At 57.1% G+C, this 15,674-nt stretch overlaps 3 protein-coding genes and 1 long non-coding RNA gene across 34 annotated transcripts in view; 1 reads left to right on the top strand and 3 right to left on the bottom strand.

The window, feature by feature from the left end:
* Nucleotides 1-1,163, bottom strand: part of EFNA4 (ephrin A4) — a 6,684-nt gene extending 5,521 nt beyond the window's left edge. For both annotated transcript variants that reach the window (XM_017867775.1, XM_017867776.1), the window contains exon 1: nt 156-1,163. In XM_017867775.1, coding sequence (XP_017723264.1) covers nt 156-580 — 425 coding nt within the window. In that variant the 5' untranslated portion in view covers nt 581-1,163. The remainder of the gene's footprint in view (nt 1-155) is intronic.
* Nucleotides 1,164-1,270: 107 nt separating this feature from the next.
* Nucleotides 1,271-13,537, bottom strand: ADAM15 (ADAM metallopeptidase domain 15). Of its 27 annotated transcripts, none has more exons than XR_001884607.1 (24): nt 13,324-13,537; nt 12,020-12,177; nt 11,313-11,389; nt 10,816-10,894; nt 10,578-10,654; nt 10,294-10,486; nt 8,460-8,525; nt 8,312-8,380; nt 8,063-8,232; nt 7,845-7,929; nt 7,208-7,356; nt 6,948-7,122; nt 6,564-6,659; nt 6,140-6,444; nt 5,854-6,049; nt 5,532-5,609; nt 4,082-4,154; nt 3,715-3,853; nt 3,224-3,293; nt 2,562-2,636; nt 2,405-2,475; nt 2,074-2,145; nt 1,680-1,804; nt 1,271-1,589 (listed from the first exon to the last, which is right to left on the bottom strand). XR_001884607.1 is itself a non-coding variant. In XM_017867735.1 (24 exons), exons 1-23 carry the CDS (start codon nt 13,400-13,402, stop codon nt 1,693-1,695), a joined length of 2,649 nt encoding a protein of 882 aa, XP_017723224.1. In that variant the 5' UTR covers nt 13,403-13,537; the 3' UTR covers nt 1,271-1,589; nt 1,680-1,692. The 27 variants fall into 27 exon arrangements, 25 of the variants coding, with proteins under 25 accessions (XP_017723224.1, XP_017723232.1, XP_017723223.1 ...); XM_017867735.1 differs by having other exon boundaries at nt 2,089-2,145; XM_017867743.1 differs by lacking the exon at nt 2,074-2,145.
* A 95-nt stretch (nt 13,538-13,632) lies between these two features.
* Nucleotides 13,633-15,674, top strand: part of LOC108526827 (uncharacterized) — a 6,801-nt gene continuing 4,759 nt past the window's right edge. The window contains exon 1 of the long non-coding RNA XR_001884610.1: nt 13,633-14,188. This is a non-coding gene — a long non-coding RNA (uncharacterized LOC108526827). The remainder of the gene's footprint in view (nt 14,189-15,674) is intronic.
* Nucleotides 13,865-15,674, bottom strand: part of DCST1 (DC-STAMP domain containing 1) — a 21,681-nt gene continuing 19,871 nt past the window's right edge. For 3 of the 4 annotated variants that reach the window (XM_017867761.1, XM_017867760.1, XM_017867762.1), the window contains one exon: nt 13,865-14,178. In XM_017867761.1, coding sequence (XP_017723250.1) covers nt 13,927-14,178 — 252 coding nt within the window. In that variant the 3' untranslated portion in view covers nt 13,865-13,926. The remainder of the gene's footprint in view (nt 14,179-15,674) is intronic. The other variant, XR_001884609.1, reaches the window with a different exon arrangement.

The raw sequence follows: 15,674 nt of genomic DNA, 5'->3' as shown, positions 1-15,674 counted from the left end.
CCTTCCCCCTTCCCCCTTCCCCGCCGGCTCAAACAAAGGAGCCCTGACGCGCGGCCAGTTTCAGGCGGCGCCGCGCACAGAGCGGGTGGCGGGCGCGCGCAAAGCCCGGGAGCGCGCAGACTTGGCTAGGCGCTCGCCCGGTTCGGCCCGGCTACCTGGGGTTACTGGAGTTCCAGTAGACGACGTGGCGGACGCTGGAGCCCCCGCGCAGAGGGGAGCCGAGAAACGCGGCCCAGAGGACAGTCTGCAGCAGGGGCAGAAGCCGCATCGCCCCCGAGGTCCGGTTTGGTCTGGCCTGGCAGGTCCCGGCCCGCTTCACAGTCGAGGCGAAAAAGGTACAAAGTGAAGAGGGGGGTTGTGGAAAGGGGGGTGGGGTGCGGAGATTCACAGACCCCGCCCTGGATAACTTTCCGCCAATGGGAGCGCGTCTCCTCCTCTCCATCCAGCGCCAACTCCAGTTAACCCTCTGTGCACCGCAGCGCACGCCGGGTTCGCCAAAGCTTCCGCTGAGGCTGCACCTCACAGCGAGGGGGCGGGGAGGAAGGACGTATTCCAACAGCAGTATTTTTAGGGAGGTCATCCCTTTCGTGTCTGCTTTAGTCCTGGGTAGACTGCCTTATTAGAAGTTTGGAAGATTTTAAATAAGGGTACATAACCTTAGCCTATCCAACCACCTTCATACACTGCCCCGTTTTCTTTGCAAATCTAGGGATAGTGCAAGCGGAAGGGACAGCACAGCTTCTGGGACCACCTTCCCTAAAGAGCCTTAGGTGGCGCACTAGATGCTCACTTTGGGATTGGTGTCTGTCCCTTGCCGCTCCACACCTTCGATCCGGGCTGGGGGCCCACGCGGCCCCAGTCCCGAAGACGAAGTAATGAGGTGGTTGCGGCCTGTACAAAGCACCTTTGTTCCGGATCCCTCAGGTGGCGGCGGCTGAGGGGGAGGAGGCAGGTGCGCGGCCTTGGGATTGTGGGAGCAGCCGCCGCCCCGCTCCGCCCTGGCTCCTGGGCTCTGAGAACACCAGCCAGATCCACTTTTCCCAGCCAGTGGTCAGAGTCAGGACGGCAGGTCCAATGGCTTGACAGATTGCGCCGAAAGCCACCCCAGTCTGGGCAGAGGGAAGCCGCGAGCATCCCGGGACACACGCCGACTCATTCTGGTACTCCCGCCCCACACAGCCCGCCCTCATCTGAGGCAGCAGCGTCTCCTGGCGGCCAGACCTGGAACCGCAGCAGGAGCGACCCGGCTTCTAGAAGCAGACAAACTGCGTAACGCTCCCAAGATGTCACGTTTATTGCAGCTGAGCAGAGACAGGCTGTGCGTACCTCCCTCAACCCCTTCCAACCCCCAGCCGCTCCCCAAACCCCAGCTGCAGCTATGCCGCCGGTCCCTAGAGTGCTGCTTGACAGCGCGTGGTGGTGCCCGGAGCCTTAAGACATCGCGTCCAGCCTCTGGCGCCTTCAGTCATGGTAGGGGACTCCAGAGGGCACGCCCGCCTCTTGAAGTCCTAAGTCCGGTTTGGAGGCAGCGGAACCTCCAGAGAGGTCAGAGGTAGAGCGAGGACACTGTCGGAGGCGGTGGTGCTGGTCTGGAGTGCGGGAAGCCGAGAAAAAAGGGTCAGAGACCCCCTTCCCCCAGGTCACTCGCCCTGCCCACCCATCCCCAGGGCTCCTCCTACCTGGAGGGTAGCGCTAGGGGCGGGATTCCAGCTCCTGGGCCTGGCAGGTCACCGGATGGGCACCGGCCCTGGGGGTCGGCGGGCAGTGGCTTCCTTGGGGGTGGGGGCTTGGCTGGCCCCTGAGACTGAGGGAGAGAAGGCAGGAGGCCGGCTTAGGTGGGGGGGTGTCATGTTGCCCACCCCCAACGCACTGGTGCTGGGGAACACCAGCTTGGGGGCAGCACCATCGGTCACCCTTGTCTGCAAACAAACCTGTCACTATTAAAGGCACCACCTGGATATGTGCCCTCATGCACTGAGGGGGCATCTCGCCACGGCCACCACCGTCATGGCTACCAGCACCACAGCCCTAGATGGGGGGAGAGGCCGTGCCCTTCTCTCCCCCCACCGTTACCTTCGGGCTTCTCACCATCGGGTCAGCGGGCAGAGGGCGGGTAGGGGGATTGGGTCGGTCAGCCAGCTCAGCCTGAACAGAGAGAGGGGCAGTGGCTGTGAGAGCATAACCAGGGGCTGTGGACATGCATAGAGATTCCCCAGAGGGGTTCAAGTCAACATGCAAAGTCAGCCAGGGGGCAGGAGAGAATGAGGGCATGCGCAGAGGGTTTGGAGGCATGCCAGTTGATGTCTCAGGGGAGGAAGGTGTAGGTCAACCGCGGGGTCCCTGGCCGACTGCAGTCCCGCCACTGACCACCAGATGGTGGTAGAAACCAAGGCAGGAGGCTCACCCTTTGCTGCTTCTGGGGCTCAGAGTGTCTGAAGGCTGAGGGGCACCCCGATCACCTAATGAAGAGCACCACTGGCAGGGAGCAGGGATGAGAACTGCAGTTGGGTACCAAGCCTCCCACCTGCCTTGGCTCAGGGCGGGCCCTGGCCCAGATTTACCTGGAGTCTCTTGGGCACAGGGTCAGGCGGCAGCGGCCTGGAAGGGGGGGCCGGGAAGCCGAGAGCACTAGCCTGCTGAGAGGGCAGGAGGGGCAGATGGGCACAGAGGGGGAAGAGGAAGCAGAGAGACAGAGTGGGCAGAGAAGGATCAGTGCCCAGGGAGAGCTGGCAGGGGCCCAGGGCAGTGGGTGCTGTGCATGCAGTTATGTAGGTGCATGCAGGTGGGGAGCAAGTGGGGAGGAGGTGTGCACACACTCCCATCATCCAAGCAGAGGGCTCAGGGCGGGGGTGCTCACCAGCCCTTCTAACATGGTGACCTGGGCCCACGGAAGGCCATTCTGAGCACCACTGCCCTTGTGCCCTCCTGGGGTCACTGCTGGGGGCACAGATAGACCCACCTCTCAAAGCCACCTCTTGGCCAGTGGATGGAGCCCAGCAGCCCCTGCTCCAGCTGGCTGCCCTCCCCACTCTTCTGGACTCAGCTTCTCTGCCTGTAGCCAGGGGAGGGGAGGGCAGGGCAGGGCTGGCCCTGACTCCTCTGACTGACTCTTGGGCAGTGCTAGCCTTTCTCTGAGTCTGGAGCCTTTAATGTGCACCCCCCAGGGTCCAAGCTGGATGCCCGGCCAAGGTGGAGTCCCTTTCCTCTGGCAACTGGGACTCACCTTAGTGCCTCGTGCCAGCAGGGCCCTCTGCGGAGGTCCTGGCCGTTCAGGGGGACCAGACTGGGCTGCCCTATGCATGCGGAAAGGCAAGAAGGGAGAGGGCCCAGCCTCAGACCCTGTTCTCTACCTTATGCCATCCTTGAGTGGGGTTAACCCTTTCTTTGCAGGCACTTATGTGTAGTATAGGTAAAATTGTGGTGGGGCCAGTGGGGGGCGTTATTTATTAGCTTGAGGGAAGACCCCACTTATCCAGCACAGGAGCTCCTGGGGAGAAATGGCCCTAGCACTCCAGCCACCCCACAGGGGCACAGCTGTGAGGTAAAATGCTGTGGGTGCATATAGGGAAGGGAGGTGTGGGGTATGGCAGTCAGCAAGTTTAAGGTCCAAGGGGCTTGGGGCTCAGAACCAGGTTGCAGGGGCTGCAGAGGTGAGGCAGCCTTCAGCATTGTCCCCAGTTAAAGGAAGTGGTAGCAGGGAGGTGATGCTCATACCTGTACTGGCAGGTGGGTCCCTTGAGCTGGCAGAGTCGCTGGTGCAGGCGGGCACGGTACCAGTAGCTGGCACCAAGCACCACCAGGACCAATAACACCAGGAGGCTGAGGAGCAGCCCTGTGGTCAGGGAGCTGGTTGCTGTGAGCGGAAGTCAGGTTTAAAGGAGGGCAGGGCTAAGAACTCTAGAGCCATGAAGGCGCAGGGGGCAGGGAGTGAAGTCAAGTGATCAGGGAGAGTGAAGGGGTCAAGGGGCAGACTCAGGGAACCAGCAGAAAACGGGGGTCAGAAAGAGAGGGCCGAGGGGGAAAGATAAAGCATGAGCCACTTTGCCCTCCCAGCCGCCCCTGTCCCCCAACCCCATGCCACCTTTGAGCTGAGTGGTGCAGTCAGGAGGTGCCCAGCCCTCCTCACAGTAGCAGTGCCTGTTGCTGTCACAGACCTAGGAGGTGTAAGGTGAGCAATGAGGAACACTGCACTCTGGAACTATTTCCTTGTCTCTAGCTTTTCAAGATCTCACATTTCTACAACTAGGGGTTGTGCTGGGTATGATGTGTAGAGAGAGCCTGGAGGGTCTTTATCCACACCAGAGCAAATTAGATCAAACTAACACTTACTGAACACCTTCTGTGTGCTGGGCACTGTGGTACATGCTTGCTTTCTTTGTGTTTGTTTTGTTTTGTTTTATTTTAGACAGCAAGTAAGATGGAGTCTCACTCTGTTGCCCAGGCTGGAGTGCAGTGGTGCAATTATGGCTCACTGCAGCCCCGAACTCCTGGGCTGAAGCAATCCTCCTGCCTTGGCCTCCCAAGTAGCTGGGAGCACAGGTGTGCACCAGCAGGCCTAATTTTTAAATTTTTCCTTGATAGAGACGAGGTCTCACTATGTTGACCAGGCTGGTTTTGAACTCCTGGCCTCAAGTGATCCTCCTGCCTTGGCCTCCCAAAGTACTGTGATTTGGCTGGGTGCAGTGGCTCACCCCTGTAATCTCAGCACTTTGGGAGACCAAGGCGGGCAGATCACTTGAGGTCAGAAGTTTGAGACTAGCCTGGCCAACATGGTGAAACCCATCTCTACTGAAAATAAAAAATTAAGGCCGGGCGCGGTGGCTCACGCCTGTAATCCCAGCACTTTGGGAGGCCGAGGCGGGCGGATCACAAGGTCAGGAGATCGAGACCACGGTGAAACCCCGTCTCTACTAAAATACAAAAAATTAGCAGGGCGCGGTGGCGGGCGCCTGTAGTCCCAGCTACTCAGGAGGCTGAGGCAGGAGAATGGCGTGAACCTGGGAGGCGGAGCTTCCAGTGAGCCGAGATCGCACCACTGCACTCCAGCCTGGGCGACAGAGACAAAAACAAAAAAAGAAAATAAAAAATTAGCTGGGTGTGGTGGCGGGTGCCTGTAATCCCAGCTAGTAGGGAGGCTGAGGCAGGAGAAACAATTGAGTCTGGGAGGCAGAGGTTGCAGTGAGCTGAGATCGCGCCAGTGCACTCCAGCCTAGGCAACAGAGCGAGACTCTGTCTCAAAACAAAACAAACAAACAAACAAAACTGTGATTATAGGCATGAGCCACCGTGCCCAGCCTGTGCTAGATGCTTTCATACTCACCTCATGTGCCCTGGATGGGGATACTATTATTATAACCATTTGATAGGTGGGGAAACTGAGCTCAGCAAAGTTAGTAACCAGCCTGAGGTCACACAACTAGGAAGTAGTAGAGCAAGGATTAGAACCCAGATATATCTGTTTCCAAAGCCCAGCATCCTTTTCCTCTCTAGAGGCTCTCTGCTCCCCTTCCACTTCCCCCATCCCAGCTCACCCCATGTCCATGGCATTTGCTTCGACATTCCTGTGCCCCCAGGAGATCCACACGCTGGCATCGATGGTCTATGCACACCTGACCCAGGGAGAGAAAAGCCTGGATCAGATTCCTACAGAGTTTTAATGGGACTGGGAGGCCAAAAAGGTTGAGGTCACACCCGGCGCGTAGTGGGTTGATAGGACTTTGCTCCATCTGAAGTAAGAAACTGACTTCCCTTGGAGTCCCTGCCTTTGACATTGGTAAACGGTGAAGTCTGGGCACATCACTGTGGTTCAAATGTCCCTTCTCACACCTGGTCTTGCCCACCCAGGCTGCTCACCAGGCCAGGGCCACAGGCTGTGCCAGGCAGAGTCAGGAGGGGCTGGGCCACATCACTGCCCAGGTCCAGGTGCACCCAGCTGCAGTTCAGCTCAGTCCCATTTACATCTATTGTCTCCCAGAGTAGATCCTGGATAGAGCCCAGCAGAGGCTGGGTCCTACCTGTCTGGCACTGGAGTTGCCCACAAATGGCATCTCTGGGGGAGAGGGGGAAGGGCACACAGGTTAGTAGAAGCAGGGCCAAGACTCCCAGAAACCCAAAGGAGGAGCCAGGTTTCCTCACTTACCTAGGGGTACAGGACACGTAGCCACCACTGGGGTTGCGCCCACAGCTCCCAAAGGCATTTCCCCGGGTATTGGCTGTCTGGAGGCAAAGTGGCGCAGCGGGCTGGGCTCCAGGCCCCCAAAGTGACTGGCACTGCTGGGCATAGGAGGCACAACGCCCATGCATGCACACAGCTTGCCCACCAGCGCAGGGCTCGCCGTCCCCTAGGCTGATATCAGGGGGACACTGGGAGCTGTCTCCTGGGCAGAATTCAGGCAAGTCACAATCCCCTCTGGTAGGACGACACTGCCAGCCAGATGGACGTAGCTGTCGAGGGTGGATGAGCATCAGTGTGGGCACTGGGCAAATCCAGCTAGGGGGTCAGAATGACCGCTTTCCACCTTGCCCGCAGGTGAGCTCTGGGTGGCCAGTCTAGTCTCTACCACCTGGCAATTTTGACAACAGGGTCCGTTCGGATGCACACTGTGCTCCCTGGCCTCAGCCTGGCAGGTTGAGGAATCACAGCAGGGATCGGCGCAGTCCTGTGGGCAGGAGCACGGGGGCCAGGCATCAGAGCAGGTGGGGCCTGTGAGCCTCCCTCCAAGCCCTCCTCCTCCCACAGGCCAAAACCAGAAGGATGCCCAGAACTACACAGCAAGCAAGGGCTAGAGACGAACAATCCATGTGCTGTCCCCACAGACATGGCAAGTAGGAGAGGGGTGGGAAGTCCCGTCAGAACCCGAGAGGAGCTCAGGAGGCTGGGAGAGGGCTAATGAGCCAGGGTGAAGGCACAGAAGTGAGTGGGGCGAGGCTTTGGGAAAGGGGCTCACATCTGGGAAGCCACAGTCACACTGCTCGCCCAGCTCCACAAACATATTTCCACAGAAAGCAGCCATAGGAGGCAGGCTAGGCAGCCGTTCAAAGAGGCAGCTGCCCATTCCATCCAGGAGGGCTTTCTCCAGGGCCTGTCGGCTGCAGTTGCTGAAGTTCAGGCCTGGCAGGAAGCTGGGGAGGGTGGCAAGGAAGGTTGGGGCTGGGGGCCTCTCCCTGCCCCTTGCCCCTCCGCTCTCTCCATCCTGCAGCTACTCACTCTGTGGAGGCCTCCATGATGCAGGTCTTGGCTGGGGCTGGACCTGGACAGGGGCAGCTATTCCCAGGCAAATCATGGTCCAGGCCCAGGCTGTGGCCCAACTCATGGGCTATGGAGGAGGCGACTCCCAGGATGCTGGTGGAGTGGTCCTGTCATTGGGGAGGGATACCGCAGGTCCAGTCCCAGCCTGCCTCCACCACAATGCCCAGATCACCCTCTCTGCTTCTGTTCCCTCCATGTCTGACCTCAAGGGCACTCAGCAGGCACTGCTTCCCTCCTGAATTGCTTCTAAAGTAGGAGAACCCAGGCCTGGATGGCAGAAACCTGGGCTCTAGCTTAGCTCTGTCCCCCTCCCTCACTGTGGGCCCTTGGAGATCACCTCTGTTCTTTGGGCCTCAGCTGCCTTCTACCCTCCTCCAAGAAATGGGAAGACTGCACAGGGGATGACTGTGTACACTGTGACGAGCTGACCACAAGCGAGGGCTCCCTGACTGCAAAGGCCACATCACTCACCTCCACCCTCTATACCCATAGCTTTGGGGTTGGGCAACTTTGTAGAGGGATTTCAGTGAATAAATGCTACCACACTTGGGAGGAACTGAATTGGGAATGAGGAGGAGACCTGGAAATAACTCACCATGTTCACACCTCCTGAGAAGTCAGGAGAACAGATGGAGTTCTGAATGGCCATGCCCACCATAGGCCCAGAGAATGAAGTACCACTGTGGGACAGAGAGGCCAAAGTTCAGGGCAGAAGCCACGGTGGTCAGAGCTTCAGGGGCTGAGGTAGGGTGCTGAAGGGGTGTGAATTTGGCCAGGACAGGACTGGCCTCTCTGGCTGGGTCTGGGCCTTACGTCACCAGCTGGGCACTGTCGTGAGGCAATCGAGGCAGCAAATGTGCCCTGCGCCAGTGGAGAAAGTTTTCGAGGGTGACAGCCGGGTTTGGGCTGATTTCCACCAGGTCACGCTGGGTCCAGGCCTCCAGGCCCACTAGTGCCACTCGTACATTCAGAGGCCGGAAGAACTGAAAGAGAGCTGGGGCTCAGAAGAGGGGCTGTCATGGTCAGGGGCCTGGGGTGGGGGCTGCCCTGTCCAGCACTCACTGTGTCCAGCAAGAGGGCCACTTCCAGTGTGCGGTTCAGCAGGTGCTGGAAATCCCGGTATTTCTGGACCTGTAGGCCAAGAGAGGTGACATGAAAGGCGGCAGGGCAGTGTGGGGGGAGGAGGATGCGCAGGGGCCAGCTGGCTCACCTCAGAGTGATCAGCCACAATCACCAGCTCCACAGTCTTGGTCTCTGTTACCACATCCCGCCTCCACTATGGACAAAAAGAAGTATCAGGCAAACCTGCCGCTCGCAGCCAATAGCTGTGCAGGGCTGACCAAGAGGCAGCCACTCCTACTCTGTGGGTGAAACAGGAGGGTGAAGAGCCCATTTTACAGATGAGCCACTGAGGGCCAGAGGGCCCAGGAACTTGCCAAGGAGGACCAGGAAGTAGATAATGAAGGTCGGAGTAGACCCCTGCTTTTCTGGCTCCAAACTCAGTGGTTTTTTTTCAAATTTTTAAAAAATAATAATTTAGCCAGGCATGGTGGCTCAGGCCTGTAATCCCAGCACTTTGGGAGGCCGAGGTGGGCGGATCACGAGGTCAGGAGAGCCAGACTATCCTGGCTAGCATGGTGAAACCCTGTCTCTACTAAAAAATACAAAAAATTAGCCCGTTTAAAAGGTTTAAGCGGGCCGCCTGTAAAGTCCAAGCTACTCGGGAGGCTTGAGGCAGGGAAGAAATGGGCGTGAAACCTGGGGGAAGGCGGGAAAGCTTTTGCAGGTGAACAAGGCGAAGATCGTTTTTTACCACTTGCAAAACTTTTCAAAAGCCTGGGTTGACAAGAGAGAAGACTCTGTCTCCAACAAAAATTATAATAATTAAGATAATAAATATTTATTAAATAATTAATAAATATAATTTTGATGGGCTGGGCGCGGGTGGGTTTTTCCAAGGGCTGTAAAAATTCCAGCACTTTTTGGGGGGGCGAGATGGGGCGGGAGGCATTTTGAGGTCAGGAAAGATCGAAGGACCAATTTCCTGGCTGAATACGGTGGGAAAACCCCGTTCTCTTTACTTTAAAAAAATTACAAAAAAACGTTACAAAAGCCGGGGCGGAGGGGTTGGCGGGCGCCTGTAAGTTCCCCCCAGCTATTGGGAGGCTTTTGAAGGCAGGGAGAATTGGCGTTAAAACCGGGGTGGAGCTTTGCAGTTTTGAGCTGAGATCCGGGCCACTTTGCACTCCAAGGCCTGGGCGACAGCAGAGCGAGACTCCGTCTCAAAATAATAATAATAATAATAATAATAATTTGAAAAAATCCCAATATCAACTCTTGTCACTTACCATATGCCTGGCACAGTTTTAAGCACTTCACATCTATAGTGACTCATTTAATCTTCCCAGCAACTCTCTGCAGCAAGTAGTTTTATTATCTTCATTTTACAAATTAGGAAATTGGGTTTATATTGCTTTATCACTGGTAACTGTGTATTATCTATAACCAAGTGAGAGCTCTCTGCAAATGGGATCATAAGACAGATGAAGAGTTTGAGCCAAATACAACTAATATGGATAGGCCATTTATTAGTTGTATGGCCTCAGGCAAACCACCTAACCTGTCTCAGCTAGATTTTATTTTATTTTATTTCATTTCATTTTCATTTTATTTTATTTTTTGAGATGAGGTCTCACTCCGTCACCCAGGCTGGTGTGTAGTGGCTCGATTTCGACTCACTGCAACCTCCGCCTTCTGGGCTCAAGCGATTCTTCCACTTCGGCCTCCTGAGTGGCTGGAACTACAGGCGCATGCCACCATGCCTGAATACTTTTTGTAAGGTTTCTTCATTTTAAAATAGAGCTATTGATAGCACGTACCTCCTAGGTATGGGAGGAGTACACGGGCTAATGTTCACAAAGTTCCCAACATGTGGAAAGTGCTCCATTCGCAGGAGCTGTTGTTACTGTGAACACATAGTTCTGAGTGTCTGGGGGTCAGCCCTAAAGACAACCGAAGCCCACTCCCCTGCCATTCATCCTCACCCGGCGAATGTGGCGCTGTCCCAGGGGGTGCTTTGGTGGAGTCTGAGTGTGTACAGGTTCCCGCCAGCTCAGGACACAGGTGTGGCCTGGCAGGTGGAGATCTTGGATTCGGGAAATAATGGGAGGACCTTGAACGTCCCCAGGCCCCTGCTCCAGGGTATAGCTTCTCTCTGGGGACAGGACCACCAAGCCTCTAAGAAAAAAGAAAGGAAGTCAGAAAACATTTCAGCTCCATGCCTGGGTCTCCTTACTTTCTCTACTGTCATCAAATCCGCCCAGTATACCTGAGCCCAGAGCAGGTGCAGATGGACACCCAGGAGCCTGCATATCCCTGCACTCTTCCCTGGTAGCAGCAGTTCTCCTGCAGCACAGGAACAACATTAGTGTTGTCTCAGAGAGCAGACCAGGACTGGAACCGAGGAGTCTAGCTTGACAGTAAAAATATGCAGTGTCTTCTCACCTTCCAGTTACCCCCTTCCTCTTTCCCCTAAGCCAAAAACGGCACAAGAGGGCCTCACTCACCAGAGTGTGTCCCTCACTGACCACCCGAGTGCCATCGGGCTGGTACCACACCAGGATTGGGCGGCCTGGGACCAACTCCCTGTGGAGTGAAGGAAAAGAAGGCAGTGCTCAAGCCACTTCCCAGGTTGTGCATTGACAAGCAGAGGCCTGAAGGTGGTGGTGGGGCTGGGGACCAGGCAACACCCCCCAGCCAACTTTTCCACTCCCTGACACCAGGGCAGCAAAGTATACTGGGTGGGCCACTGACTCTGTTAGTTTATTTGAATTCCAATCTGGTTTTCACCACATACTAGCTGTGTCACCTGGGGCAAGTTATTTAATCTCTCTGTGCCTTGACTTCCTCATGTATAAAATGAGGACAATAATACATGATAGTATCTCCCTTACAGGGTTGTTATGAGGATTAAATGAGCACAAGCACTTAGTACCTGGCACATAATAAATGCTATACAAGTTGTTGGCCATGTGGTCACTGTTGTTGCCACCATCACTATTACCTATTCTGTAGCAGCTCCAGGATATGACTGTCACCATCCAGCTCCAACTTGATCCTCAGGGGCTCAGGCAGACTGGTCTGTGGGCACCAGAGGGCAGGTCACCTCCCTAGACCTGCCCACAACTCCCAGCCTCTCTAACCAGAAAACCTAAGGCCCTCAGAAGAGCACCAGCGATTAGATCACTGGTGGGGGGATTCCAGGGGAGGGGCCAGGAAGCCCTGCCTGGCGTGCGGCATTGTTCTGGGGGGTTGTGTGGGGAGGTCACGGAAGGTATCTGAGCCGCCCCTTCTCGGCTTCCTGCCCAGAGAGGAAGCACCGTGTAGGACCCAGCACAAGCCCCAGCCCTTCCTCTGACTCAGCTTTAGAATGGGGTGGGGGGGTGGTTTGGTAAGGTCCTGACTCTTTCCAAATCCCCCCACTGAAAAAACCAACAACATGAGATGAAGAAAGCAAGTTTGGCTTCACAATTTCCCCAGTGGAGATGGATGGGTTGGGTGGGGCTGAGGCAGACAGATGTGGGTGGAGAGGGAGAGGGAGATAAGTGAAGCCAGGTGCTGGGGTGTGGTGGGAGAGGCAGCTGGGCCTGGGATAGACCCACTACATCGAGCTCTACCCACCAGCTCCTCAGCCAAGCTTTGGCCTTGAGACACCTGACTATGCAGGGGCGTGTGGATTCGTTTATTTATTAGAGGGGAGTGGGAGTTCACCTGAAGCACCTTTTTGAGGCTAATCGGGAGATCGTCCTGAAGGACCTGGGGCTCCAAGGGCCCCCTCGGGGCCTTCTCTGACATTGCCTGCTGCTCCTCGGTGCCACCTGCAGGTCCCAGGACACCCGAAGACAGTACTGAGGAAATCGACAGCACGGCTGGGGGTGGCAGGTGCCCTCAGACCCACCAGTTCCCAGCCGATCAAGGTCCTTAGGCACCTGAGGGGCTTCCGCATTGCATGCTGAGACTTAAAGGAGAATACTGGAAGGAGGGGGTGTCTCTCTAATTTATGGCTTTCCACCCACCCATTCACAAGTCCTCAAGAAAGACTTTCGGCTTGCTGAGGGCCCTCCTTGTCCCCTTCCGGCCAATCCCAGGTTCTCACAGGGACCCTCCTCTGTTCCCACTCCCTCCCAATCACTCTCCCCCCACTTCAGGAACGCCCCCTCTCGAGACTGAGCTAAGCCTTGTGGCCGGGTGCCCGCTCACCCTCCCCTTCGCTCACATCGGAGATGCCAGAAACGCCCATTTCTGGGTGAGCAGTGCAAACACCCCACCTCCCTAAACACCCTCATGCCCAGTCAGGCACACCCGCTGCCTACAGCCTCTGCTTCCTCCCCGAGCACCCCCCCAACCCCCCAACACACAATGGCCCTCTCTCCTCCGGACACTCCACCCGCGCCTGCCCTCTCGGTCCCGGCCCAAGACAGCAGCGGGAAGTGAAAGTTCCAAGGAGGAGTTGGTGTCCCAGCCTCTTTCCTGGCCAATTCTCCCTTCTCCTGGCTCCTCTCGGGCCCCTCCCGCTCGGCCAGGCACTGGGGGCAACAGCACCAGGGTGAGGAGTGCCTGGCGGCCCCAGGCCTGGAATACAGGCTAGAGAGAATCCTCTTCACTAAACCCTACAAGCCATGCCCGCTCAGCGCCCTGGCACAGGGTGGAACGGTAAGCTAGGCCCCAGAGCAGCGAAGATGCCAGTCCTGGGGAGCAGCTACCCTCTCACCACGATCTTGAAGTGGCGCTGGACAGGCCCCTCGGTACCTGGTACCTGAGCCTGAAAGTGTCCGCAGGGACCGCGCAGAGGATGACCAGGCAGGAGGAAGGGGGCGCCGGCATCCCCTCTCCTCCCCTCTCCACTCCATCGCCAAGTCACCGGGCCCTAGGCCCAGGACAACGGACCAGGTCGGGCCGCGCTCCGGCTGGGCTCTCCCAGGGTCTCCGTCCGGCCCCATTACCCTAATGCCTTCCGACTTTCCTGCACCTCCCTCCCAGTCCGCTCCCTGACCCACTACAGGCCGAGGACTCACCTATATTTGGGAGCGGCCAGGAAGGCAGAGGGCTGCCCGCGCCCAGGAGCCCCAGGGCCCAGAGCAGCGCCAGCCGCATGGCAGCGGCGCCTGGGGCCGGGCGAGGGCAGCAAGTGCGGAACAGCGCACGGAGGAGCGGCCGGCGGCCGGGTCGCCTCGGAGCACCCAACAGCTCCGCGCAGCCACCAGGCCCCGCCCCGGCCCGCCCCCTCCCACTTGGCCCCAAGCCAAGCTCCGCCCTCGGCAAGGCCATCCCCATTGCGCGCCGGGTGCCTAGGGAGCTGGGACCCCGCCCACTACGCCGGCGCTGCTCGCGCTGCTCGGCGCTGCAGCCTTCCCGCAACTGTGCGGGATGGGAACCAGGGTTCGGTTCGACCGGCTTGGGCGGCACGCCTTCACCAGGCCCCAGGTCTGGACCCCTCCCTAGTAGCTTCGCGGCTCTGCCCGCTGTGCGCGGCATGGCTCTGGAGAGGTCGGGCGGACAGGCTCTCCCGACTGCAGGCGAGGCAGCGCGCGGCTCACCCCAGGCCCGACCCACGTGAAGCATACAGGGCATTTTATTAACCGGGAAGGACGGTGCGGAAGAGCGAGCAGGACGCCTCTTCACCACGCATAGGCAGTGTCGTCGTTGCTGTCACTAAAGGCGGAGGAGGAGAGCTCCTCGCGGGGCGTGCAGACCGGGCACCGCTGCCGCATGTCGTCCCAGCACGACCAGCAGTACACGGCCTCACAGTCCAGCGTCCGGCACACGTAGGAGTCGGGCGTCTCGGGTGCCTGGCACACCACGCAGCGCCGGCGCAGCCAGCGGCGCAGGAGCGGACAGCCGCGGTGCAGGATATCCGCCAGCGGGTGGCGCTGTTGGGAGGTGGGCGTTAGCGCCAGCCGGGGAGCGAGGCGGGAAAGAAGGGGACCTGGACAGCGTTTCCTGACTGAAGTCGGCAGGTTTGACAATGCCTGCATCTTGGAGGAGGCTGGGTTGGACAAAGGAAACCCCTGGAGGGCTAGGGTGCCTCCCTCCCCAACTCTGTGATAGAGAATGGGAGGATGCATCCTCCAGGTTCTCTCCCAGCAGATATCAGCCACAACTCTCATTTGCACTTTCCTGTAAATCATATTACTTGACTCTCACAGTGAGGCTGAGAAGTGAGCAGGCCAGATCGACTGTCACTGTTGCTATCCCCACTTTACAGAGGAGAAAGGTGAAGTGACTCTTAAAGTCACACAGATAGTAAACAATCCAACTTGGGTGGACCCCAGGGACCCTGATTCCAAACAACAAACCTCGTTCACTATGCTCCCTGCCATCCCTCACGACATGTCTCCACACAGTTGTCAGGGATTCTTCATAAGCCACCTTACCCAGGAAGCAGACACTCTTTGCCCAAGAAACTCCAGAGGCCCTGCTGCCTGCCAGACAGGCAGAAAAACTCCTGGGCTTGGCCTTCAGAGCCTTCCATCACCTGGTCCCTTTCTAGCCTCTTTCCCACTTTAGCCCTCCCTGAGAGTTGTCTCTTCTGAGCCAGTTTCTCCTGAGACTAGCCCTGGCACTTGGCATTCCCTTTGGATTCTGAGTCTTTGCACATTCTGCTTGGAATGGCTGTCCCGCACATTGCCATCTGTGCATTCACATTCAGTTTGCTTCACGACCCTGTCAAGGAATCCCAGCATGTTCTTTTTTGTTTTTTGGATTTCATTTTTTCACAACACATTCATTTGGCCCCTATTGTGTGTCATGGGGGCTGGGGCTATCCAGGTACTAGGGAAAAAGCTAAGCAAACACAGCCTCACTTTTATGAACTTTGTTAGGACTGATTAAATAAGAATGGCTGCCACTCATTGCTTATAATATCAGGTCCTATACTAAGATACTGTACGTAAATTATTTCAATTCTAAATTAGCCAGGCGTAGTGGTGCGTGCCTGTAATCCCAGCTACTCGGGAAGCTGAGGCACAAGAATCGCTTGAACTGGGGAGGAGGAGGTTGCAGTGAGCCAAGATCATGCCACTGCACTCCAGCCTGGGCGACAGAGTGAGGCTTAGTCTCAAAAAAAAAAAAACAGTCGCAGTGGCTCACGCCTGTAATCCCAGCACTTTGGGAGGCTGAGGTGGGCGGATCATGAGGTCAGGAGATCAAGACCATCCTGGCTAACACGGTGAAACCCTGTCTCTACTAAAAATATAAAAAATTAGCTGGGCGTGGCAGCGGGTGCCTGTAGTCCCAGCTACTTGGGAGGTTGATGCAGGAGAATGGTGTGAATCTGGGAGGCAGAGCTTGCAATGAGCCGAGATTGTGCCACTGCACTCCAGCCTGGGTGACAGAGCGAGACTGTTTAAAAAAAAAAAAAAATGGC

The sequence above is a fragment of the Rhinopithecus bieti genome, unplaced genomic scaffold (assembly GCF_001698545.2).
Source record: "Rhinopithecus bieti isolate Rb0 unplaced genomic scaffold, ASM169854v2 scaffold_4129, whole genome shotgun sequence".
Taxonomy (NCBI): Eukaryota; Metazoa; Chordata; class Mammalia; order Primates; family Cercopithecidae; genus Rhinopithecus; species Rhinopithecus bieti.
This window is presented reverse-complemented; position numbering and strand designations above follow the sequence as displayed.

Bases quoted from the DNA above. Each gene is read 5' to 3' on its own strand.
- ADAM15 (XM_017867735.1), bottom strand. From the start codon at position 13,402: ATGCGGCTGGCGCTGCTCTGGGCCCTGGGGCTCCTGGGCGCGGGCAGC. The intron at 10,895-11,312 runs GTAATAGTGATG...TTCACTCCACAG, and splicing joins CTGGAGCTGCTACAGAATAG to GGAGTTGGTCCCAGGCCGCC. The intron at 6,445-6,563 runs GTGGTAGAGACT...CACCCTCGACAG, and splicing joins CCTGTTGTCAAAATTGCCAG to CTACGTCCATCTGGCTGGCA.